Genomic DNA, 23611 nt, shown 5'->3' with positions numbered 1-23611 from the left:
GCACGGAGAAAGCCCGTCTGGATCGAGGCCGGCGGGGCGCACAAGGGTGTTTGTTTTCTGTATTAAGCGCCTGAGCAAGGGGGGGGGGGGGGGCGTCAGACGGCTAATCCCCCCTCAATGCCTCCCCTCAGCGCGGGGCCGGACCCTGCTCCCAGGAATGCTGATGTGCTCTGCCCCGCCCGGGGAGATGGGGCTTGGGGGGGCCACCAGAGCTGGTCCTTGTCACAGGCCACTGTGAGCAGGTTCGAGCAGTCCCGAGGCTGCTCCCAGACACCGCTGAGCCCGGTGACTGTCACCTGCTGCTCGGGGACCGCAGCCCCAGAAACTGCTCTGCCTGCACCTCGTCCGTGCCCTGCCAGTGCCACCTCTCCTGCCTTCACCCTGGTCCCACCTGCAGCCCCCGGGGTGAGGCAGAGCACGGAAGGGCCTCCGACAGAAACCACCCGGCCTTGTCTATCCGCAGCTCTCACGGGCAAAGCATTTCCTCTGCTCGCAGCCCCCGGAGTCAGCACAGACATTACTCAGTCCCATGGACTCTCACCGTCCCAGCCTCTCCCCACTGTCCTGGCCCCCGTGCCGGATTGCTCCTCTGTGCCTGCCCCTTCGATGGGACAGAGCCTGGGGTGCTGTCCCCATGCCACCCCGGCCATGCTGCCCTGCCCTGCTCCACCTGGACACACACCAGCTCCCTCCCTCTGCCCATCCTTAGCAGTGTCCTCATGGTGCCATCCCAAATGCTGCATGTGCAGCACAGGGGACAAGCGTGCCTGAGAAGCTGCTGGTGGCTCTGACACCCCAGATGTATCACAGCCCCAGACACAGCTCCACAGCACGGTGACGGGCACTGTCAGTCCCAATTTGCTGCTTCAGGATCCCCTTCCTGGCCAGAGAGGGAAGCCGGGCTTAGGGTGGGATTTAGCAGCTCTGCTGCCTCTAACCCCTGGCAGCTCTGCACCCGCCTGCAGTGCCAGGGCTCTGTGGCTGCCCCAACTCCGCAGGGGCACAAGAGACACTGCCTCAAAGGCCAGCATCAGGCTTGCAGGGCCAGCAGCTCTGAGTGAGCTGGCGATGTCCCCTGCCTGGGTAAGTGGGGTCTGCTGCACTCAGGGGCTGCTCATCAGGCCCAGGTTCACTGCCCACCCCCCAGTCCCCATCCCAGCCCTCCTGCTGCTCCACACCAGAGGAATGGAGGAGATGGAGGAGAAATAATTCAATCTAGGCCTGAAAAATGCTGTAACTTAATTTTGGTGGGTCACGGATGTAATCGAATCAGCCCTGTGCACTGGAATATCGTTTCCATAAGTCGCATAACTGTGCCTTGAAAACCATTCCTTGGTGGGGAAAATCTGCTGTGGCGGTGGGACAGGGCCAGGGTCTGGGCTGGCCAAGGACCTGCAGCTTCTTCTGAGCTGAGCCCCATTCTGCTGGTGCCCGTGTCCCTCGGTGTGCCCATGGCAGGGGAGGCTGAGCCATGTGTGCCGGGGTGTGTTGCCATGCTTGCCTGGTTTTCTGGCCAAGTTGTGCCGAGGGCAGGGCCCAGGGTGCATCATCCTGGTTTTGCTGGCAGTGACAAGCAGGTGCAAGGTGCCTTGGGTGGGAGGAAGCCGGGCAGGGAGAAGTGGTGCCGGCCCAGAGCAGGGCGAGCTGAGGCTCCGTGTGGAGCGCGGTGCCAGATCCCAGCCTTCGGGAACATTCAGTGATGGATTAAATGCAATCTGACTACCACTGTGGGAGGTTGGAGAGAATTACTTCATACAAATGCACTTCGGAAAGTATTTAGAGTCAAATTTTCAAAAGCCCCTGAACGATTTAAGAGCCAAAATCCCATTTTCCAAAGTCACTTAAATGAGCAAGAAAAGATCCGTAAAGAAAACAGGGCTGCCATCCGGGGCCTGGCAGGGAGTGGGTGTGAGTGCAGCACCCGGAGTGGCCAAGATGCCAGTTCCAGCAGCCACCACAGCCTTCTTACAGATGGCTGCAAGACACGAGGATGCATCAACCATCCAGAGCATCCCCTGCATGTCTGCCTTGGGCATTCAACCAGGCCAGGCTGGGCACAGGTCCCAGGTGCTCAGCTTGCAGGGGACAGCTTGCTGTGACGATGCCACGGTCACCTATGCCACTACAACCCCAAGCTGGAGCCTGGTGTGGCAGGAAGGGTCTCCCAGCTGTAAGGGGAGAAGGCAGCTGGGAACCGTGGGGCTCCTGCCTTTGCCCCACAACCACTGCAGCCTCCTAAAAGCATCTCTGGTTCCCTGTTCAGCATCCTAATGAACCGCAAGGGCAGCTGGGACCCTCCAAGGCAGCGACCATGGAGACTCAACCCCCCCAAAGAGTAAATCCCAAAGCAATTAGCTTTGCAAGCCTCGGCTGGGATGGTGAAGGTTCCACATTCCTCGGTGGCTGTAAAGCTCTTTACTGGGATTGTTTTTCTGTGTAAGCCCTACCCGGGGTACACATGGCCGGGGCTCCGACTCCCAGCGCCCTCAGTGCACGTCAGTAAAAAAAACCCAAAACATTCAGCACATCAGCTTCTCTAGAGTTGAAAAGAAGGGGGCTTATACTCTTCCCCCCATAGAAAGTGCAAAGGATCTGAGACAGAATTCTTGCTTCAGGATCCTTTACAATTCCTGGAGGACATTTTTGGAAAGGGAAGGGTTGTATTTACTTTGGCAGCAGACTCAGCTCCTATATACATATGCATGGAAAAACTGCACTCACCTACCATTTCCACGGCTCCTTTCCTGCCCAGCCAGCCCAGGTGGGAGCTGGTGGCCTGAGACCTCCCTCCAAAAAAGGCACAGCCACAGAGGAGCTGAGAGTGAAACCCGCCATAAACACCCCTGGCTGCGAGGTGGTAAATCTGCTCCTCAAGCTGGGGGTGAACAGTGTCCTTTTGTCCCAGGGGCTGTTCCCAGGGGTGACCCTGGGCCCTGGACTGAGGGGATCAGGGGAGGAGCTGTGAGGAGCAGACTGGCCTGGCTGTTGTCACCCTCTTGGTTTGCATCACTTCTCCTCACACCATTCTGCACCAGGGGTGGGTACAGCTCCCATGGGTCCCACAGCCCATCTGGGAGCTGCAAAGGGGTCCTGGAGCCCACCTGGAGCACACAGCAGCATGAAGTGGGGTTGTGTTACTGCTCCTGGTGCTCTGCTGTGCTGCTGGAATGGTTATGCAGTAAACTAGTTGTAAAAGAGGGGGGAAAAATAATGTTTTATTATCCACCAAAGAGCTGCCACTTCATTTTATGGGGTCATTCCCTGCGGAGGTCCAGCCAGCAGAGCAGAGGCATTGAGCCCAGGTCCTGGTGGGCTCCAGGCTCCCAGCACCCCCTGGCTGGGCTCACCAGGATGGGAAAGTGCACTTGTTGCTTTATGGTGTTTATCATAGCCACGCTATTGTTAGGGCTGTCAGCAGGTCGGCGGTGCTGGGACCCTCTCAGTGGTCACCAGCTGTGGCACCCCCAGAGGCCAGACGGTGCGTGAGCCCATCCAGAGGGAATGGGGACCTGGGCCGGTTCCCATCCCGTCCCCAGAGAGAGGAAACCGGGACACCGCAGAGCCGTGCTGGGGGACACGGCATTGCCGGTGCCCGGAGCCGCGGGGCTGGGGGTCCCGGGGCACCGCCCGGGGATGTGGGGTCCTTAGGGGGGTGAGCATCAAGGGGGACAGGCGGCTGTGGGAACATGTCATCCCCTCCCCTGGTGCTCCCCCTCCTCCATCACCCCTGCCCCCTTTGCCGGTGCCGGGCAGGGCGCAGGCAGCCGGTGGTGCCAGCGCTGGGGAGGGGATGCAGGGAACGGCTCCGAGCGGTGCCGGCAGCTCCAGCCGCTATGAAATAATTTGTTATTTTAGTTGTAAAACACTCCGCGGCCCCTTTCCAGGAGGCGCAAGGGAAAAGGCAAACGAGCCCCACTCCCGTTAATCACTGAACTGCTCAGGCAGCACGGGCAGGGCTGGCAGCGCAGAGGGTGCCGGTGTGTGTGTGTGTGTGTCCCGGCCATGGGGACCCATTAATTCCTGGGGTGCACATCCCTGAGCAGCTTTCGTGCAGGGCGACCGTGCCGAGGCTGTGTGGAAGGGCAGTGCCAGCGGGTCCGGCACGGGTGGGCGCAGCCAGAGCCACAGCCCCGTGCCGTGGTGGCACCGTGTCCCAGTGCCACGGTGCCACCACGGCGAGGCACAGGCTGCCGCTGGGAGGTCAGGCTGGAAACACCACCAGCACTTGGTCAGGCTGGGACTGGAATCCCAGGTGAGCACTGGGGAGGAAGAGGAGGAGGTTTAACCCTTCCCGTGCCCAGGGAGGTAAATTATGTGCAGCTGGAGTAGCTCAACTGTTATCCCAGCCCAAAATGAACATGGAGACTTCTGCAGGCACCTGGGGCCGGGTGGGGGAGCTGTGGGGTGAAGAAGGGTCTCATCCTTCATCTGCTGGTGCAACGACAAAGCCGGGAGCCCGCTGGCTGCCTGGGCTGGGCTGCAGCACCCGGTGGCTGGGGCTCAGCCTGTGCAGGATGCGCCCGCCCCAGCCTTGCTCAATTAATGGGGGTTGGTAATGACTTTCTGCTGCTACAAACGGGAGGTTCTTCTGAAACCAGAATCCTGACACGTGTCCTTTCCTCTTCACAGAGCGGGTGCGGGGACACGGCTGCTGGAGCACCCAGGGCTGGATGTACTCTACAGACACAGGTGGGTGCTGGCCGTGCAGTTACTTTTCTCCCCCTTTACTGAGAGGGGCTGGATGGGACAGGAGCTGTGGGGAAACATTTGGCCGGGGTGAGTTGGAGCCCCCCCGGGATGCGGGGATGAATGAAGGGCTCTGTGGGAGTGGGTCTGGCTGTGCCACAGGGCGCCTGATTCCCAGACGTCCAAACCTCAGAACTTCCCAGCACAGGTGGCTCCTGGGCAGGCAGTCAGCACCATTTGGCCCCTGCCAGGACATCCCCCGGCCAGGCAGGATGGGGATGGCTGGCACATGTTTCCAGCTGAACTTTGGAGGGGGTCAGAGCCCCGGGCGATGCAGCTGGCCAGGAGCAGGGTATTTCTGGGGGCAGGCGTGGCTGTTGATGGCTTCTTGGAATCTTCCTTGGCCTCAAGGATAGGGAGACCTGAAATGCTTCCTCCTGTTGCTGGGAGTGAGAGGCCCGAGGGTGCAGCAGGGATCTTGACCCTTCCCTCAGAAACGGGGCTGGATCCATGTGCCAGGTACAGAGAGCCCAACAGAGCAGTCCTGGTGTCTCTCAGCAATGCTGGGGCAGCCCGGCTGTCAGTCCTGCAGTGCTGTGCAGGCAACACCCCTCCCCACTGTCAGGTTTTAGACTCGAGTCCTCAAAAATGCAAAAAATGCAATGGGAATCAAGGTTGGCCTGAAGATTTTTGATCTTTTCGCAATTGCTGCAGTATTGCTGTAAGTACATCCAGATGGCTGCAGACCACACAGAGGCTGCTCGCCCCACTGCCGCCAGCACAGCCACCTCCAGGCCACCCCATCCCACTCCCCTGTCACCCTCAGGGACCTTAGGGACATTTGCCAAAGGGCAGCACTGGAGGCAGCAGCAGGTTGAGCTGTGTCATTAGGGGTGATGCTAATGGTGGCTGCAGGGTGTCCTGTCCCCCAGGGCTGGTGGCTTGTCCTGTGGCTCTGAGGATGCTTTGGGCAGAGCTGTCACCCTGGCTTGTACCTGGGACAAGGATGCAACCTCCAACAAAGCTTTGCTAAGCAGAATGGGGAGCTGAGCATCGTGTAGTTGAAATTATAGATCAGCTGATGGGAAGTGATGCCAAACCATGTCTGAAAACTGCTGGGTCTGTCCCGTTTGGTCCTAGCATGATCCCTGTGGCATGTCCCTGTCACTGCCCAGCTCTGTGACCTCCTTCACTGTTTGTTTGGCTAGAGCATTGCTGAGCATCCCCAGTGGGAGGGGACTGGTTGGTGTGACTTGTCACAGGTCAGCTGTGGGCTCTGCAGTATGCAGGGGTAGGGCAGACCTGGGCTCATTCTGGTGCTTTTGCTGGGCTGGGAGCTGAGGACTGAGGAGGGATGGAGGCTGTGGCCATCCCAGCAGCTCATGGGAGACTGGCAGGTCTGGGTGCTGGGAATGTGTTTACCCAAAGCTTGCTGCTTGGGGAACAAACCTGTGGTGGCTTTTGTTGGAAGGCAGGAGCATTTCTAGGGAGAGCAGAGTTTCCTTTCCTGGAAGACAGTTCCCATTTAGGAAAACATGTTTTGACCAAAATCTGATGCCCAGCTCTCTCCTGTGGTCTAGCTGAGAGCAGAGGATGGGGCAGACAGTGTGGGGCTGGTGCTGTGCCTGGCTCTGGTCCTTCCTTGTGCCAACAGTGGGTGAGGGGCTTCCCCCTTGTCCCTGGCCAGCATCACCTCAAAGCCCCCTTGGGTCTTCCAGTGGGATGCTCCCAGCACCCTGCATGTTCCTTCTACTCCTCTCCCCTCACCCAGAAGAAGGTCCTGGCCCCACTCCCCTCCTTACCCCTGGTCCCAGCTGAGCACCAGGGACTGGTGGCCATGCTCTCCCTCCCCGCTGCTGCCCACCAAACCGAGGAAGTCACAACCGCAGAGCTCTTGAAAGCATTTTTTTGGTGGAGACCACCGGTACTGAGAGATTAAAATTGCTGTTGTTTCTTCCATTACTCAGCTTTCCTGAATTATGGGGTGTAATACTCAGGGAGTGGGAATAATTAGGGGAGAACAATGGCAGGCTTGAAGGCTTAAACACGCCTGTGTGGTGCTCCCAGCCAGGCCAGCCTGCTGTCACATCTCTCTAGGCCTCCGTTTTCCACAGCCTGTGCCAAGCCCTTTCCACTACGGGTACCCTCTCCTCGGCTTCCTCATTCCTTGGGCTCCTCTCCCCAGCCTGGCTGACCCGGTTAACACTCTGTTCCCCAGCTCCTGCCCAGCCAGCACCCACAGCATGGCTCCCAGCACCCTGCCTGCCTGGGAGCTGGAGCCTGGGGGATGCTGGAGTCTGGGGGATGCTGGAGTCTGGGGGATGCTGGAGCCCAGAGTATCCCTCACTCCCTATTTGCTCCCCCCCAAGTCTATTCCATGCCAGGCAGCAGAGGTCCCACTGGGTTGTTTTGGTGCTCTGCTCGAGGAAGCCACTGGGTTTCTTCCCTCCATGTAGGGGACATCCCTCCAGCTCCTCAGTGGCATCTTGCTCAAGTGCTTCCCAGCAATGGCTCACCACTTGGGGCCTGGGGGAGCAATAATGGCTGGGTTGGGAGCTTGGGCAAGAGGCTGTGGTGCCAACACTGGTCCCGGGGCAGATGCTGGCTCCAGCAGGGGCGGGGGGTGGCTGGGGGGAGCTCCCTGCCCCCAGGTGGGACAGGGATGTGGAGCTGCAGCCTGGTGCAGAGCCGGCCCTGTGCCTGGCAGCTTCTCTCCGAGCTCTTGAATGTCAGTGCTAGCAGTAATTAAAAGAAAATCAATATTTTTGTGCTGGAGAAAGAGACATTGTTCTGGCAAGCACTTTCCCCTGATTGAGATCCCGTGTCTAGGCTGCCTACACATGATGGGCAGGGAGAAGCCAGCAGGATCCTGGGGCTGAGATGAAAGTCTGGGGCTTTGCTACATTCAGAGATGGGATTGGTTTTAAATTCTCAAATAATTTTGCCCCTTTCTCTGTTAACTTAACTGCTTGGAAGCCTCAGCCACAGCCCAGTCCCTGCCATCCAGGCATTTGCTCCCACCCTGTCCCTGGCATGCTGCTCCTGCCTGGGACAGCAGATGGGTGAGATGCCCTTGTTGCAGCTCGGGATAAAACAGACCATTTCAGCAGCTCCCTTCCCTGGAAACCACAATTAGAACTATTTTAAAAGCAAACAAACATTTCTCATCAGAATGCCTGTCTGCTTCTGGCCTGCAGCTGAAGGTCCTGTCCTGGGCCAAGGCTGCTCAACACCAGCAGCTTCCCGAGCTGCCTCTGGGCAAATCCACCCGCGCTGGACTCCCAGAGTTTCGGTTGCCTTTGCTAATCAGTCCTTGGAAATTTTGCACTATTTCCATAAAGTCAGAAAAGCTGCGCTCCCGGGGTCTGTTTCTGGGGGATGGTAGTGAGATAATGGCTTCGGTGTTTGCTGTGCAAAGGGCTCGGGGGGGGTGTCTGTGCCCCCGTCCCGCAGGGGCAGAGGGCACCTCCCGGAGGGTCCCGGTGCTGCCGCCGGCAGGACAGAGGCTGCTGTGGTTTTAATTATCGGGGTTTAGTTGTGTGGAGCGGAACGAGAAACCGAGAGCAGGGAAACCGCAAGGAGAAAGGCGGAAAGGACGGTCCCGGTCTGCCTGGGGGTGTGCGGGGCGTGGTCGGACCCTCCCGTGGCCGGGGGGCACCCGTGTCCTCGGCGGGTCACGGCGCGGGGGCAGCAGCGGGGCTGAAGCTGTTTCCCTGCGACTGTCCCGCTGCTGCTCAGGGCTGTCCCTTCCCGTCACAGCTTGGCAGGGATGGTCGTGCGGGGAAGGAAAGCAGGGTGCAGGGATTTGGGAGAATCCTGGGGACACAGAGGTGAGCAGGGCCCCTGCCCTGGACCCTCCTCGTCCCCGCACGTGGTGCTGGTGCCAGCCCGTGCCTGGGAGAGGGGATGCATCTCAGGGCATTTCCTAGCAGAGGAAAACTTCGCTACAGAGCTGGCTTTCAAAGGGTTGGATGGGCTCCACAGCCCGGCAGAGTGTGGGAGGAGGGGGCTGTCCCGCCTAGGAAACACAAAACAATGGAAAAGGAACAATGGAGCCTCCTTCCCTTCACCCAAAATACCAAACACCACCAAAACGTGGCAGTGTGGCTGGCGCTGGGCTTGTGTCTCCTGCCTGGGGTGAGGAAGTGCAGATACCTCTTCTTTCTCCTCCTCCTCCTCCTCCTCCTCCTCAGCCCCGGTGAGGGATGCTGCAGGAGAGCAGGTGCCAGGAGCATCACTGATGGGCTGCCCTGGTCCAATGCAGCTGCCAGCCGGTGATCCCAGCTTTGGAAACCAGGATAGTGATCCTTTGGGCCAGGATAGTGATTTTTTCAGCGTGGCTGTGCCTTGGGGGAGGATTCTGCAAGCTGGTCAGGCTTCCTGGGAGGGTTTGTAACAGCATCCACAGACCCAAACTTGCCAGAGTGTCAGTGAGCAGAGAGTGGGTCCGTTGATACTTCTGGGGCACCCAGCTTGAAGAGATGCTCACTGGGAGCTGGGAATCCTGGGGCAGGGATGGATCCATGTCAGGATGGAGCAAGTTCCCCCAGCAGCCCCTTGCCTGGCCCCAGTGCCACCACCAGCCAAGCTTTGTAACGTCCCACACATGTGGGGTTTGGGGGACATTTGAGCTGTGAGCAGATGGTGCCAGCCTGTCCCCACCAGCACTGCCTGCACCTCAGCTGAGGAGCTGCCATCCCCTGTGAAATATCTTTCTCATGGCCCCAGAGAGCACCCAGCACCCTGGCCAAGCACATCTGGCTGAAAGCTGGGGGAGCAACCCCGGCAATGAGGACACCAGTCTGGAAATGCTCCCGTCCCAGAGAGATTCCCCATCCTGTCCGGGCTCTGCTCCCAGCACTGTCCCAGTTCCATCAGTGGGTGCTGGCAGTGCTGGGATGCTGCCTGGGGATGCTGCCTGCCCTGGGTTGGGTGGCAGGAGTGGGGCTGGGAGCTCTGCTCCCAGCAGCCAAGGGAGAAGGACCCAGGCCCCCGCAGGAGATGGCACTTGCGGAGGGCAAGGGCTGGCAAAGCCCCTCTGTGGCTCCCACAGCCATCACTCTGGGAGCCAGGGATGAGGCCAGGACGTGGTGTCTGGGTGATGCAGGGTCCATTTGCTGTCATCAAGGGGTGGGTGAGCATCCAGTGTGAGCAGTAGGGGGCTGGGCAGAGTGGGTGGCTGGACCTGGACACCCCCAGGCCCTGCAGCCTTGCTCATGTTCCACATCCCCCCCCTCCCTCCACTTGTTGCTATTGTCATCCCTAACATCACCCAGAGATGCGAAAGGCTGGAAGCTGCCTCTTTTCCTGCTAGGTTAAATCGTTCCCTAGGAATGTCGATTATTTCCACAAGACAACTTTCCCCTCCATGGTATGTGTCCAGGGGTCAGGCCTGGCACAACATGAAAGTGGTGGGGATTCAATAACCCCGAGCCGGGGAGCGGCGTCGCTCCAAGCCCAGCCATGCGCAGGGTTTTATGGAGGCAGCGTGCCTTTCACCATTTGTTTCCTATAAACAGCACATGGGAATATTTAGTAGGTTTCAAACAGAGCTTTTTGCATATTCTCCCCCTTGTCTACAACGAGCTACCCGGTAGTAGACAGTTTTAATTTGCTTAAATGCACTTCTTTGGGTTTTCTTCTTCCAGAGAGTCGGGGCTGGTTTTGACCCAGTCGCCCCAGCAGATTTCTCCCTCAATTCTGTGGCTGGGACCCCTCCCCGTGGGGGTGGGTGAGTACATTCCCTTGCTCGCCACAGGGAAAGGGACCTGGAGCTCACTCTCTGCTGGAAAATTCCCCCCCCTCTGAGCTGGGATGTCAGCAGGGGCACGGGGCCTCCCTGCAGCGCGTCCCTGCTCACACACGGGCATTCCCGGGGCAGAGAAAGGCCAGTCCTCAAACAAGCAAACATTGACTGTCTGGTTTCCCCATCAGTCCCTCAGCCCCACTCCCCAGCCACAAGTCCCTCCGTGCTCTGAATATCGGGCAGGTTTCCTTCAGGCAGCAGCTTTCACACCAGACATTCCTGGTGCAGCTCTGCCGTCACCCTGCCAGCCCCGTGCGGCCGCTGCTCCGCACCAGCACCACAAAAAAAAAAAAAAAAAAAAAAGGCCAAAAAGGAAACCAAACAGTTGACACTGGGATTCTTTTAATGCAGTTGCTTTTAAAATGTAGCTTTAAAGTGACTTTTACAACGCTCAAGGATGAGAAATGGCTGCTCTTTTTTCACCTCTGCAGTGTGACCACACGGCACCTCCAAAGCGTCCTCCAACTGCTCCCACCCGGGGTATCCAAACCCTCCCACCAAAAGGACTCATTTGAGGAATAAAAAGGGACAAGCTGAGTTGTCCAGATGACCAATATTCATGCAGAGAACCCAAAGGAAGGCAGCAGGAGCAGCAACTTGCCCTCCCTCACCCTACACTCAGGTATAGACCTGCTGAGGTGTCTGGACACCCGTGGAAGTGAACAAACCCCATGAGCTCCTGCTCACCTCTGTGGGTCTGCACCTTCATGGTAGGTAAAGTGGTAGGAGAACAGAACCTCTGGCTGTGTTTTCTTGCTGAACAGGATGGCAGAGGCAGCTGAGGGCCCAAATGTCTTTGCTTTTTGAACTGCAACACTCCTTTGTGCATTTATCTTCCAGACCAGCAGGTGCCGCAGGCTGCCGAGGTTCCCCAAGTAACGGGGAAACTGCTGCGTCCCAAACATCGGTGAGAACCCACCACAGCTCCACCTCTGCAGGGCCTTTACCTGTGGGAGGCACCCGATGCCTCCCAGACACAAGCCAGAGCTGTGGGTCCTGTTGTCTGCATGTGCCATGGGTGCCATGGGTGGTGTTGGTGCCACGGGTGGCACTGCAGACACTTCCATTTTCTCCACTTAAAATTTTGACTGCTGCTCTTGGTACAGCTCCTCCCCCTCCCCAAAAGGGGAGTCCAGAGGCTGCTGGGGATGAGAAACTGCACAACAGCCACAGGGACTCTGCCACCAGAGTCACCCTGAGGAGATGCCAGCACTCAAAGGGCTCTCCCAGCCCCCATCTTGGTACCAAGCCTGTGTTTTATTACAGCTACAGAATCAAACACAGGAAGCCAGGTTGTGCTGTGGGAATAATATGCACTTATCTCCAAAGGAATTTTAAACACCTCTTTTTAAGGACAGCATTGGAGAGTAAATCAGTGGCTCTGAGAGCTCTCCAACCCTGGCAGTAAAGCAGACTGGGATTCCAACAGGCTGGAGCTCTCCCAGGCTCTGAGCAGCAGTTCTCACACAACCAAACGTCACCATCAGAAACTGCAGAAAGAGTCCCCAGGGGAATACAAAAAAGACATCACCTTATGAAAAAGCTTCAGGATGAACTCGTGAAATAAACAGCAACCAGACAATCGTCTCCTACAGAAGATGGAATTGACAGTAGAAGAATATAACAACGTTTTAAACAGTCAGTGAGTCAGTCTGGATGTGCAGGAGCACTAGATCCCTACGTCCCTATGGATCTGTGACAAAAGCTAATGGCCCAAAGCTGGTCCCCTCCAGCCCCACGGGAGACTGAGCTGCAGTTCACTCTTCCCCAGCTGGAAGATTGTCTTCAATCCTCCGGAGGAACTTCATCCTTATCTCTGTGACACTGTCACCCTTCAGTGTGTCCTGGACAAACTTGACATCCACAGCCATCTGGACCTGGGGGGAGGAAGAGGAAAGAGGAGCTGTCACCTCTTTAGAACAGCAGCTTCTCTAGGAACTGTGCTACTGTGGAGCAGCAGCTGAAGGATGCTGAGGGCAGGACATGCAAGGTGGTCCAGAGCCCCATTAACCTTCCCACTCAGGGCCACACGTCCCCAGTGCCTGAACTGGGGTGATAAGAGGAAGAGGCTTGGGCAGCACCTTCATGGGTATCACTGGAAAAAAGATGTTTGCTCACTCACCATTTCCAGGGCCCCTCGCAGCACTCCACACAACAAGTTGGAATAGATGAGAGAGGAGTGGTTGTCAGGGAGCTCAACAAAGTCCACCAAGGGATTATTTTCCAAGATCAAGGAGAACTCATCACCTCCTGGGCTCCAGTTGGTGATGCTTGGAGTGATGCCCAGGTACATCTTAAATGCTATCTGTTATGTCAAACAGAGGGGGAACAAGAAATTACTCTGTAAAATTACTAAAGAGTTTTGAAAACCTCACCCTTGCCTCCCAATTCCCACCCTGAGAAGTACTCAGGGATCTGATTTTTTTTTTTTTTTTGATCTCTCCGAAATCTAAGTCAACTCTCAGAACAGTCCCAGAAGCAACAAATACTCCATCCTCACCTGCAAAACAGAGCCACAACCTGTCAGAGCCAGGCTCTGACCATTTACCTTGGCAATAACATCTGCAGTTTCACGGAAATCGTGGCATCTCCCAACATTGGACCGGGCCAGGAAGTCTTCAATTAGCCTCACACCAATGTTGTAACCCCTGCGAACAGAACAAAGATATTTTGTATTAAACAAAAATTCCATCTCCCTGTTGGAGAATGGCTCGGTAAACAGAGGTGGCAAGGACACGGTGTCCTTGGCGGTTTTGTTACAAAGTTTGAAAAGTAAGGTAGCAAGTAAACAAGGGGTGGGTCTGGTAGAAAATCCCCAAGTGGGGGGAGCTGCAAATGTAACTTTTCAGTAGTAGCCAATCAGTAACTGACTCCTAGGCATAATTAACAAAACAGTCTGAACCCTCAATAAAGTTGAAGCTTGCTTATCAATCATACTGATTGCCCACTTGTCTTCCTGAGAACCCCAGGAGGCTCCTCGGCTGCAGCAGAGCCACTCACATCTTGTCAAGCTGTTTGTTGACATCCTCATCGTTCTCGTAGTCCTTGCAGAGCTGGGTGACCAACGCCCCGTAGGTCAGCGTGAAGAGCTCTGAGTTCTGGGCAGAAACAACAAAGATTTAGCACAAGTCAAAAAGAAAACAGACTGAGCACTGCTGCATCTGTGTCCAGAGCTGCTTCCCTTGGCCTGGAGAGGGGGAACAGAAACCTGCTGCCTAATCAGGAGATCCCTGTTGGTATTCTGGAAGGCAACTGGGAAGAGAAACCCCGAGCAGGAAGGATCCAGCACTTTCTTTCTCTGCCTCTCCACACACAGAGCACTTCCCATCAATGTGTCCTGAGCCTGACCTGGCTGAGGCAGCCAGGACTCTCAGCTGCCAATTAGCATCTCTGCGTTAATGGGCACATCCTGGAACGACACCTCCAGGCTGCTCTGACTGCCACCCACCCCCTCCTGGAATGCTCAACCTGCAGCTGCCAGGGACCTGAATTTGTGAGACCTGGCTCAGACTGTGATCTGGTTCCTGAGGCTCTTCCCAGAGGACAAAAAACCACTCAGTGACCCACAAATTTATTGCATTCTGCTACCAAGAGAAAAACCCCAAGACTTATCTGATCCCTGGAAAGTTATCCAGACACATAATTTGCTTCACACACAAGAATCAGCTCCTCAGAGCCAGACAAGGCACAGTGAGGATGATTTTGGGGCAGGTCAGGTCTGTGTGGTGCCCATCTGCTTCCTCTGCCTGGCTGGGGCACCAAAGTTCATTGCAGAAAACCCCAAGGGAAGGGTCCCCTCACCCCTCCTCAGCCTGAAGCAAAGTGCATTTTCTCAGGAGCCATTAAGCCAGACCAGTGATCAACAAAGTCATTTAAGGCTGCACAGCAAAAAGCTACAACAGGCTCCAGCTTTTCACAAGGAAGTGTCTCTAGGAAGAGATAAACCACCATCATTTATTTCTGCTTTTCAGTGTCAGCATTCAGAAACATCTCAGAGTCTAATCTTGGATTAAAAGCCTCTCACCTACCATGAGATGCAAAGATGCAGAAGGTGAAATGAATGGCAAATACCAATACTACAGAATGAAAGCAGCAGGTGGGCAGAAAGGAAGGGAAAAGAGACAACATCAGAGTTAGCACAGATCACACTTCATCCTGAACAAGATACACAAAGCCAAAACAAACACCAGGAGAAAAAACTCCCCCAGGGGCAACACTCAACGAATGAAAATTGGGTTTGTTAGAAGAGATGGGGGATTCCACCTTGTCACTACCAAAATGCTTCAGGCACCTGAAAAGGACCAGTCAGGCTCCTTGGTGCTTGCTGGTTTTCAATCTAAAGAACTGCCACATTCTTAGTTTTGTGGGTTTTTTTATTTTTCTGTTTTACTCACAATTCTGCTTTCTTCTTGGAAAGGTTCTGCAAGTTCACATCACTCAGACAAGGTGGAAATCTCCTTTAGCAGAGTCAAGACACTTGGCAGAGAATTCAAGGCATGCAAAAAGAAGGTTACTAAAATTACTGAAATCCTCCAAAGTACTGTAAAGCTGAGGCTTGGCAGCTGGAGCAAGAAGGGGTGAATGGATGGCAGAAATCCAGCAGGTACCAGGCTGTTGTCACTGACTGGAAAGCCACAACTCTGTTACCTCCCATTATCAGCCCCCAGGTGTGCAAGCTCAGGGCTGGTCAGTTCTCTTTATGAGTTATTTCTCTACTAAGTTGCTATTCTTTACAGCGTTAGAACACAGCAACCTCCTAAATTTGCATCTGCAAACGAACTCTTCATTTCCAGCCCCTCTAATGTCATCAGAGCACCCAACGATTTTCCCATTATTTCCATTTTTCCACCTTGCAGACTCATGTGAGGTCTCAGTGATGCGGAACCCTTCGGGGGCTACAAAAATGCCAGAATTCCGATTAAGTTCCACCAGCTCTTTAAGTAAAAATCGTTGTTTTTAAGGAGGAGCTGAACCCCTGGCAGTGCAGAGGGGCAGGAGCCTGTGGGGAGCCAGAGCCAACCCCGAGAGGCCGCGCAGCCGCGGTTTGTGGTCACTGTTCAAACACTGACACCGCACCAAACCACAATTAATTGGCTGTTTGGAGCAGAATTAGAGCTCCCCTCAGTAACACGGATCGGGGCAGGGCAGGAGGGGCAGATCCAAGAGCCCCCCCCAAGGCCCGGCGGGCGGGCAGCGCGGGCCCCGCCACAGGCCCCGATCCCACAGCCGGGCCGGGCCTCGCCTCACCAGGCCCCTCCCCTGCCCCAGGGCCCACAGGCCCGGTCCCGCCGGGGTCCGCCCTGCCCCTGAGGCTCCGGGTCCCGCCGTTACCATTTTCTTGCTCTCGGTGCCGCGGCCTCCCTGTCGCGACATCCTGCCGGGCCGCTGCCTCCCCGGGCCCGCCGCGGGGCACCATGGGACTCGCAGGCAGCCCCGCCCCAACGAACTACGCGCCCCAGAATGCCCCGGGGCCTTCCCGGCATGCCCTGCGCCGCGTGACGGCAGAGGCGGAAAATCCCGGCGGGGCCCGGATCAGCCGCCAGGGGGCGCCCTCACCGCGCTCCCTGCGCACCCAAACGCGCACCGCACCCAAACCTGCACCCAAACCCGCACCCAAACCCGCAACGCACCCAGACCCGCAACGCATCCGCACCCAGACCCGCACCCAAACCCGCACCCAAACCTGCACCGCACCCAGACCCGCACCCAAACCCGCACCCAAACCCGCAACGCATCCGCACCCAAACCCGCAACGCACCCAAACCCGCAACGCACCGCACCCAGACCCGCAACGCATCCGCACCCAGACCCGCACCCAAACCCGCAACGCATTCGCACCCAAACCCGCACCCAAACCCGCACCCAAACCTGCAACACATCCGCACCCAAACCCGCACCCGGACCCGCACCCAGACCCGCACCCAAACCCGCAACGCATCTGCACCCAAACCCGCACCCAAACCCGCACCGCATCCGCACCCAAACCCGCACCCAGGCCCGCAACGCACCCAAACCTGCACCCAAACCCGCACCGCACCCAAATCTGCAACGCACCCAAACCCACACCCAAACCCGCACCTACACCCACACCGGCTCCCTCGTCTGCACCGCAAAGCACCCGCACCGCCCACATCCGCACTGCACCCGCACCTGCACCACACCCGCACCCACTCCCTCACCCACACCCGCACCGCCCAGCCCAGCCCAGCCCAGCCCAGCCCAGCCCAGCTGGGTCCCTGGGTGCTGCGTGGCCGCTCCGATCGTGGTGTGGTGGCCGTGGATGGATCTGGAGGGTTACTCCTCGCGGAAGGAGCCATCACCGGAGCCAGGGCCTGGCCAGGGGGGATTGGGTTCCCTGGGCCCGTGCTGGGTGTGTTGGGGTGAAGCTGAGCACACGGACTCGCGGGGCTGAGCCCCGGAGCGAGCGTGGCCGAGTGCCCGGGGCTGCTCTGGGTCACACTGTGCGGGAAATCGCTGGTCCTGGCAGAGCCACCGGTCCCTGGGGTGAGAACAGCCGAACCCAGCAGCGAGCTGGTGGGTCAGGGAAGGCCCGGAGCCCCGGTCCACAGGATGGATGGGAACAGAGTGGTGCTGGGCTTCCACACCACGCACGGGTGGGAATGGACGTGGCTGTGTGGAAGTGTGGCAGGGGACGGGGGTGTCACCAAAACCTGGCTTGGGGCTCTGTGCAACTCTGAGCTCCTCCTGAGGCTCCCCAGCCCCAGCTCTCAGGGGAAGCTGGTGGTTATTTGTGTGTAAATTTGGGTAGGTGTCCTGCCCAGGGCAGTGCGATGGGGGCTGTGTGCCGGGGGGGGGAGGACGTGCTGCGGGAGCTGCCAGCGGAACCTCCCTCCCCGCAGCTGCTGAGGAATCCAGCAGCTGGGCCATGGATCGCTGTCCCCACGGAGCAGCAGGGCTGACCCGCTGGCATTGCCTTACATGGCTGCGTCCCCCGGCAGCGCAGCCCGAGCTGGCGGCTGCCGGTCCCAGCGCCTGATACCAGCTCTTGGCATGGTCAGCCCGGGCTGGGGAGCTGCCAAGGTCCCCTCCATCCCTGGCAGGAGTGGGACACGTTGCCAGCGAGGTGATGGGATGTCCGTGTTCCCTCGTCGCCGAGCCCCATCCCACCAGGGGTGGGTAAGGGGCCATTCTGTGCTCTCTTCTTTCCCCGAGCACCTCCTGGATAGAAAACCACAGCCAAGGGCGGGCAAAGGCGGGAGACCCCACAGCACACGGTGTGTGGGTGCCCTGTCCCCACTCACCACGTGGCTCCGTGGCTCTCGTTAAATCACAGAGTGCTAATGAAGGCCCTTCCCTTTGTTTCCCCGGGTCCCGAGGCCAGGACAGGAGCTCCTGTGGGGCACTGAGTGGTCCCGAACCCCGAGCAGGGGGTGGCCGTGCCAGCCCCGGTGCTGCCGGGGGGTCACAGGAGCCGATTTGGCTCCGCCAGTTCCCGCTCACCGCCGTGCCTGCACCGGGAGGTTCTCGAAGTCTCGAAGGTTTCCTTTGCTCGAGGTCCCCCGACACTGGCATCCCTCGCCTCGAGACCCCCACTCCAAGATTTCCAACCAGCAGGACCCGACCCGACCAACCACCGACACCTCCCGCCCCGGCATCCCCCATCCCGGTCCCGCCCTGATCCGCCCCGTCGAGTGGGCGTAAGGCCGGGCAGCCGCTCCGCAGCGCCCCTCGCTCTGCCGCGCTGTCCCCACCGCCCGTGGCCTCGGAGCACCGGGCCGATCCCTGGCAGCCGAACCGAGCTATGACGCTCCCAGCCGTGTCCCCGCCCGCCCGGTGGAGCGCGGCGGCCCCGGGACCGGCCGTAGCGGTGGTCCGGGCCCTGCTGCTGTGCGCGGCGCTGGCTGCCGGGACGAGGCGGGCAGAGCCCTCCCCCGCAACCCCCCTCTTCCCCTTCCAGGACCCGGCCCTGCCGTGGCACCGCCGCCTCGACGACCTGATGGGCCGCCTGAGCCCCGACGAGCTGGTGCTGCAGGTGAGGGGCGGTGGGGAGCAGCGGGGGCAGCCCCAGGACCCCCCTGCTCAGCGCCGCTGGCCCGCAGGTGGCGAGGGGGGGAGCGATGGGCAACGGCCCCGCGCCCCCCATCCCGCGGCTGGGAATCGGGCCCTACAACTGGAACACGGAGTGTCTGCGGGGGGACGCGGAGGCACCCGGCTGGGCCACAGCCTTCCCCCAGGCCCTGGGGCTGGCTGCCACCTTCAGGTACCGGCACCAGGGATGGGGGGTAGCGGGGATGGAGCCCCGTGAGGTGGCTTACATGGGTCGTGGGGTTGGGGATCCACCCGGGGGGATCCTGCGGGATGGGGTACCCACCTGTAGGGTCATATGGAACAAGGGGCTGGGGACCCACCTGGGACATCTGCCATGGGATGGGGCAGCCTGGATCCACCTGTGAGGCTGCCATAGGATGCAGTGCCTGAGGATGCACTTGGGAATGTGTGATAAGGCTCTGTGAAATGTGCTCCCCTCCGTTGTCCTCGCCTCCTGACACCTCCGTGTTCTCCCACAGCCCTGAGCTCATCTATCGAGTGGCCAATGCCACTGCTACTGAGGTGAGAGCCAAGCACAACTCCTTCGCTGCTGCCGGGCGCTATGATGACCACACAGGGCTCAGCTGCTTCAGCCCTGTCCTCAACATCATGCGGCACCCACTGTGGGGCAGGAACCAGGTGTGAGCAAGGGGTGAGGGATCCAGCCACACAGGATTGTGGCCGAGTGGCTGGAGCGTGGCAGCAGCTCCTCAGAGCGCTTGCTGCAGGAGCATGAGGTCCCAGCAATGTCCCACCTGCACCTCACCCAGGAGACCTACGGGGAGGACCCATTCCTCAGTGGGGAGCTGGCCCACAGCTTCGTGCAGGGACTGCAGGGTCAGCACCCCCGCTACATCAAGGCCAGCGCTGGCTGCAAACACTTCAGTGTGCACGGGGGCCCCGAGAACATCCCTGTCTCCAGGCTCAGCTTTGATGCCAAGGTGCCTGCAGCGGGACCACAGGACAGTGGGGCTGTGGGGTGGTGGGCAGCCCCCCCACGTGCTGACCCGTTTGCTGTGGCACTCACAGGTGCTGGAGCGAGACTGGCGCACCACCTTCCTGCCACAGTTCCAGGCGTGTGTGCGTGCCGGTTCCTACAGCTTCATGTGCAGCTACAACCGGTACTGGCTGTAGCAGGGGCTGCACGGGCCGGGCTGCCCATGGCCTGTGGGGTGCCCAAGTGTCTGGCCCTCCAGGCTGCCCCATCCCTTCTCCCACAGGATCAATGGCATTCCCGCCTGTGCCAACAAGAAGCTGCTGACGGACATCCTGCGTGGAGAGTGGGGGTTCAAGGGCTACGTGGTGAGCGATGAGGGGGCCCTGGAGCTCATCGTACTGGGGCACCACTACACACCAACCTTCCTGGAGGCAGCTGTTGGTGAGCTCACGGGATGGGTGCAGGGTCCCCAGCCATCGTGCAGCCATGACGAGTGGTTTCCCTTCTCACCGGCACGGCAGCCTCCATGAACGCCGGCTGCAACCTGGAGGTCTCCTATGGCTTGAGGAGAAACGTCTTCATGCACATCCCCCAGGCTCTGGACACGGGCAACATCACACTGCAGGTGAGCCAAGGGGAGCAGGGCTGGGGGTGTGGGCAGGGAGCTAGGGCTGCCCCCACCAAGCACAGCCGAGGTTTCGGTGTCGGGGTCTTCACAGATGCTGCGTGACCGGGTCCGGCCCCTCTTCTACACACGGATGCGGCTGGGGGAGTTCGACCCCCCGGCCATGAACCCCTACAGTGCCCTGGATCTGAGCGCCGTGCAGACCCCTGAGCACCAGAACCTCTCACTGGAAGCTGCTGTCAAGAGCTTTGTGCTGCTGAAGAACATACGGGGGACACTGCCCCTCCAGGCCCAGGACCTGCTCGGCAAGCGCCTGGCGGTGAGCACGGCCATGGGAGGCGGGCAGGGTGCCCTGGGCATGCAGGTGTTCCCTCCTTGGGAGAGCTGCATGGCACAGGACTGCCGTGCCCACCCTCACCCTCTGCCCTTCACAGGTGGTGGGTCCCTTCGCTGACAACCACCGGGTGCTGTTTGGGGACTACGCTCCGGTGCCGGAGCCGCAGTACATCTACACTCCCCGGTGAGACTCCCCGGTGCTGCCATCTGACTCCTGTCCTGTACACTGTTCATCCCTTCCATGGGACATGGCAAGTGTCCCCAAGGTGCCCCAACCCCAAGGTGCCCTCTGCTCCTCCCTGTTGCAGGAGAGGGCTGGAGATGCTGCAGGTCAATGTCAGCTTCGCAGCAGGCTGCCCCGAGCCGCGGTGCCAGCGGTACCACCCGGCGGAGGTGGTGGGTGCAGCGGGGGCTGCTGACGTGGTGGTGGTTTGCCTGGGGACAGGTAGGTGGGAGTGGGGAGGGTCCTGGGTGGGCTCAGCCTGAGGAGGAGGAGAGGATTGGGGCCCCTTTGGCCCCCAAGGCAGTTGGTGCCCTGCTGCTCCCAGTGCCCGGGCAGGGTGTAAGGGGCTGTTCTTTGGCTGTCCCCATGCAGGGGTGGATGTGGAGACAGAGGCAAAGGACCGGAGGGACCTGTTGCTGCCAGGCCACCAGCTGGAGCTGCTGCAGGATGCTGTGCGGGCGGGTAAGGGCTCTGTGGGCTTGGGGGGGGCTGGCTGGGGTCCTGGGGGTTGAGGCGGTCACAACCTCCCAGGCTTTCCTCATCCCTGGGGCACACCAGGGCCACCTGAGCAGTGCTGGCACAGGGCTCTAGGTGACCAGGGTCTCTCTTTAGCTGCTGGCCGCCCTGTCATCCTGCTGCTCTTCAACGCGGGGCCCCTGGATGTGAGCTGGGCACAGGCACATGAGGGTGTGGGGGCCATCCTGGCCTGCTTCTTCCCTGCTCAGGCCACTGGCCTGGCCATCACCAGGGTCCTGCTGGGTGAGATGGGGGCCAACCCAGCCGGCAGGCTGCCAGCCACGTGGCCCATGGGCATGCACCAGGTAAGGCCGGGACAGACGGTGGCACCCATACCCCTTCCCTGCCAAGAGCCATGGGATGCAGGGCTGATGCTTCGCCCGTGCTGCCCAGCCCTGCCTTGCTCCACCAGTCCCACATCCTGCAGGTGCCACCAATGGAGAACTACACCATGGAGGGGCGGACATACCGGTACTACGGGCAGGAGGCCCCACTCTACCCCTTTGGGTACGGGCTGTCCTACACCACCTTCCAGTACCGGGACCTGGTGCTGAGCCCCCCATCGCTGCCCCTCTGTGCCAACCTCTCCGTGTCTGTGGTGTTGGAGAACACGGGGCAGCGGGACGGTGAGGAGGTGAGCACAGTGGGGCATGGATGTGGCTGGGGAGTATCTGGAAGGTCCTGTGGGCACTGACTCCCATCCCTCCGGGCAGGTGGTGCAGCTCTACCTGAGGTGGGAGCAGTCGTCGGTGCCGGTGCCGCGCTGGCAGCTTGTGGCTTTCCGCCGTGTGGCCATACCAGCCGGCCAGGAGACCAAGCTGTCCTTCCAGGTGACAGCTGAGCAGCGTGCTGTCTGGGCACAGGACTGGCACCTCGAACCTGGCACCTTCACCCTCTTTGCTGGTGGGCAGCAGCCGGGCCAGCAGACACGGGCACCCTCAGAGGTCCTGAGCTCCCAGTTCACCGTCACCGGCACAGCCCGGCCCTTGCGTGGGTGCTAGAGGCACCAGGCAGCCCACGGTGCTGGTGCTGGTGCTGGTGCTGGTGCTGGTGCTGGTGCTGGTGCTGGTGCTGGTGCTGGTGCTGGGCAGGGGGTGTGGTGAGCAGGCTGCCTCGCAATAAAGTGGGACCACATCTGTGGTGTTGTGTACAGCTGTGGGCTCCCCAGTATAAGATAGACAAAGAGTTACTGGAGAGAGTCCAACAGAGGGGCTTCCACCCTCCTCCCCGTGCCTGTCCCACCCTTCAGCCTCACCTTGCCTGATGCTGGCCGAGGGGCAGTGGCTGCTCAGACACGTGTGCCCCTGCCAACAGATACCTGTGCCTCCTGCTCTATTTATAGCTGCTGAGGCCACTCCACTGCATTCTCTGCTGATGCAGGGCACCTTCATCCCCAGCCCAGGGGGCTCAGGAGGGCAGTGGCTGCCCCCTGCCCTGCCCATCCATCACTAGGATGCTGGCAGTGGGAGCAGCCAAGCCCTGCACTCCCCAGATCCAGCTCTATGGAGCTCAGGTGCTGCAGGGCAGGGACAGTGTAGGGGTCCAGGAGTGATGTTGGTGAGGAGCTGAAGCCAGGCAGCTGCTCCCCAGGATAGGCTGGGATCTCCTTCAGCCTGGGGGTCCAAGGTGGGGCTGGCAGGGAGTGTGTGGGGCTGCCCAGGCCTGATACCATGACATCAGGGCACTAATTACAGATGCAGCTCAGGATAATTACAGAGCAGATGAGGGTTGCAGCAGGGCAGGGCAAGGCTCAGCCCATTGCTGGCCCATTTGTCACCTGTACCCACAGGGGACTGTCTTATGACAGTGGGGCTTTGTGGACAGTCACAATGCCAGCCCTATGGCAAGATGCTCTTGGGCTGGTGGCTACCCTGGGACAGGACCCGCGATGAGCTGGCACAGCACCCATGGGCTCTGAGGCAGGATACAGGGACAGACCCTCACCCCTGGATTCCTGATGGGTCACTGCCCCATGGCTAGTGGGGGTCAGGGGGAACACTGGGGGGCAGGGGTTCGGATCCACTCTCCTGGCCATGATACTGTGCTTGGCACTGGCCTTGAGTGGCCACCAAAGCCCCTGTGTGGAGCAGCAAAGTGGATGGAGGCACCCTGGGACAGGGCAAAGTCCTGGGGGCTAGAGGAAGGAGATGTGGGGCAGAGGAGTGGTGAACAAGTGGGATGAGGTGTCCCTCATGGTACTTTGCCCCAAGATGTCAGTGGGGTTTGTTTGCCATCCCCATCCCTGTTTGCACCCCAGCTCCTGCAAAGCAGCACACACTGGCAGGGCAGCAGCTGAGCCACAGCTGTGGTTGTCCTTTGATTTTGGGGTCTTTGGCTCCCTGTTGGTTCCTCACAGGCAGCATGGGAACCAGCAAGGGTCTGGGCACACCATGGGGGCTAAGCTGTGGCCAAGCCCCAGCCTGCTGCGTGTGG

At 59.4% G+C, this 23611-nt stretch overlaps 3 protein-coding genes across 8 annotated transcripts in view; 1 reads left to right on the top strand and 2 right to left on the bottom strand.

Annotated features, from left to right (window-relative positions):
- The window catches only part of PSMB2 (proteasome 20S subunit beta 2), a 200207-nt gene that overhangs the window by 173912 nt on the left and 2684 nt on the right, over positions 1-23611 (bottom strand). The window lies entirely within an intron of this gene.
- TRAPPC3 (trafficking protein particle complex subunit 3) lies at positions 10818-16029 on the bottom strand. Of its 4 annotated transcripts, none has more exons than XM_071767701.1 (6): positions 15824-15910; positions 14521-14568; positions 13493-13590; positions 13041-13140; positions 12615-12797; positions 10818-12369 (listed from the first exon to the last, which is right to left on the bottom strand). In XM_071767701.1, the coding sequence occupies exons 1-6, from the start codon at positions 15863-15865 to the stop codon at positions 12250-12252; spliced, it is 591 nt and encodes a 196-aa protein (XP_071623802.1). In that variant the 5' UTR covers positions 15866-15910; the 3' UTR covers positions 10818-12249. The 4 variants fall into 4 exon arrangements, with proteins under 4 accessions (XP_071623802.1, XP_071623805.1, XP_071623804.1 ...); XM_071767704.1 differs by lacking the exon at positions 15824-15910 and adding an exon at positions 15016-15133; XM_071767703.1 differs by lacking the exon at positions 14521-14568 and having other exon boundaries at positions 15824-15955.
- Positions 18134-22316, top strand: LOC139807204 (uncharacterized). Of its 3 annotated transcripts, XM_071767843.1 has the most exons (15): positions 18141-18485; positions 18553-18713; positions 19021-19180; positions 19312-19482; positions 19571-19662; positions 19762-19919; positions 20000-20103; positions 20198-20422; positions 20538-20623; positions 20748-20884; positions 21035-21124; positions 21275-21483; positions 21606-21812; positions 21892-22222; positions 22270-22316. In XM_071767843.1, the coding sequence occupies exons 1-14, from the start codon at positions 18255-18257 to the stop codon at positions 22177-22179; spliced, it is 2319 nt and encodes a 772-aa protein (XP_071623944.1). In that variant the 5' UTR covers positions 18141-18254; the 3' UTR covers positions 22180-22222; positions 22270-22316. The 3 variants fall into 3 exon arrangements, with proteins under 3 accessions (XP_071623945.1, XP_071623944.1, XP_071623943.1); XM_071767844.1 differs by lacking the exon at positions 22270-22316 and having other exon boundaries at positions 18134-18485; positions 19738-19919; positions 21892-22247; XM_071767842.1 differs by lacking the exon at positions 22270-22316 and having other exon boundaries at positions 21892-22247.

The sequence above is a fragment of the Heliangelus exortis genome, chromosome 24 (assembly GCF_036169615.1).
Source record: "Heliangelus exortis chromosome 24, bHelExo1.hap1, whole genome shotgun sequence".
Classification (NCBI taxonomy): domain Eukaryota; kingdom Metazoa; phylum Chordata; class Aves; order Apodiformes; family Trochilidae; genus Heliangelus; species Heliangelus exortis.
This window is presented reverse-complemented; position numbering and strand designations above follow the sequence as displayed.

Bases quoted from the DNA above. Each gene is read 5' to 3' on its own strand.
- LOC139807204 (XM_071767844.1), top strand. From the start codon at position 18,255: ATGACGCTCCCAGCCGTGTCCCCGCCCGCCCGGTGGAGCGCGGCGGCC. The intron at 19,663-19,737 runs GTACTGGCTGTA...CTGGCCCTCCAG, and splicing joins TTCATGTGCAGCTACAACCG to GCTGCCCCATCCCTTCTCCC. The intron at 21,125-21,274 runs GTAAGGGCTCTG...GTCTCTCTTTAG, and splicing joins GCAGGATGCTGTGCGGGCGG to CTGCTGGCCGCCCTGTCATC.
- TRAPPC3 (XM_071767701.1), bottom strand. From the start codon at position 15,865: ATGTCGCGACAGGGAGGCCGCGGCACCGAGAGCAAGAAAATG. The intron at 14,569-15,823 runs GTAACGGCGGGA...TTCATTCTGTAG, and splicing joins GCACCGAGAGCAAGAAAATG to TATTGGTATTTGCCATTCAT. The intron at 13,591-14,520 runs GTAGGTGAGAGG...GTTTCTGCCCAG, and splicing joins CTGCATCTTTGCATCTCATG to AACTCAGAGCTCTTCACGCT.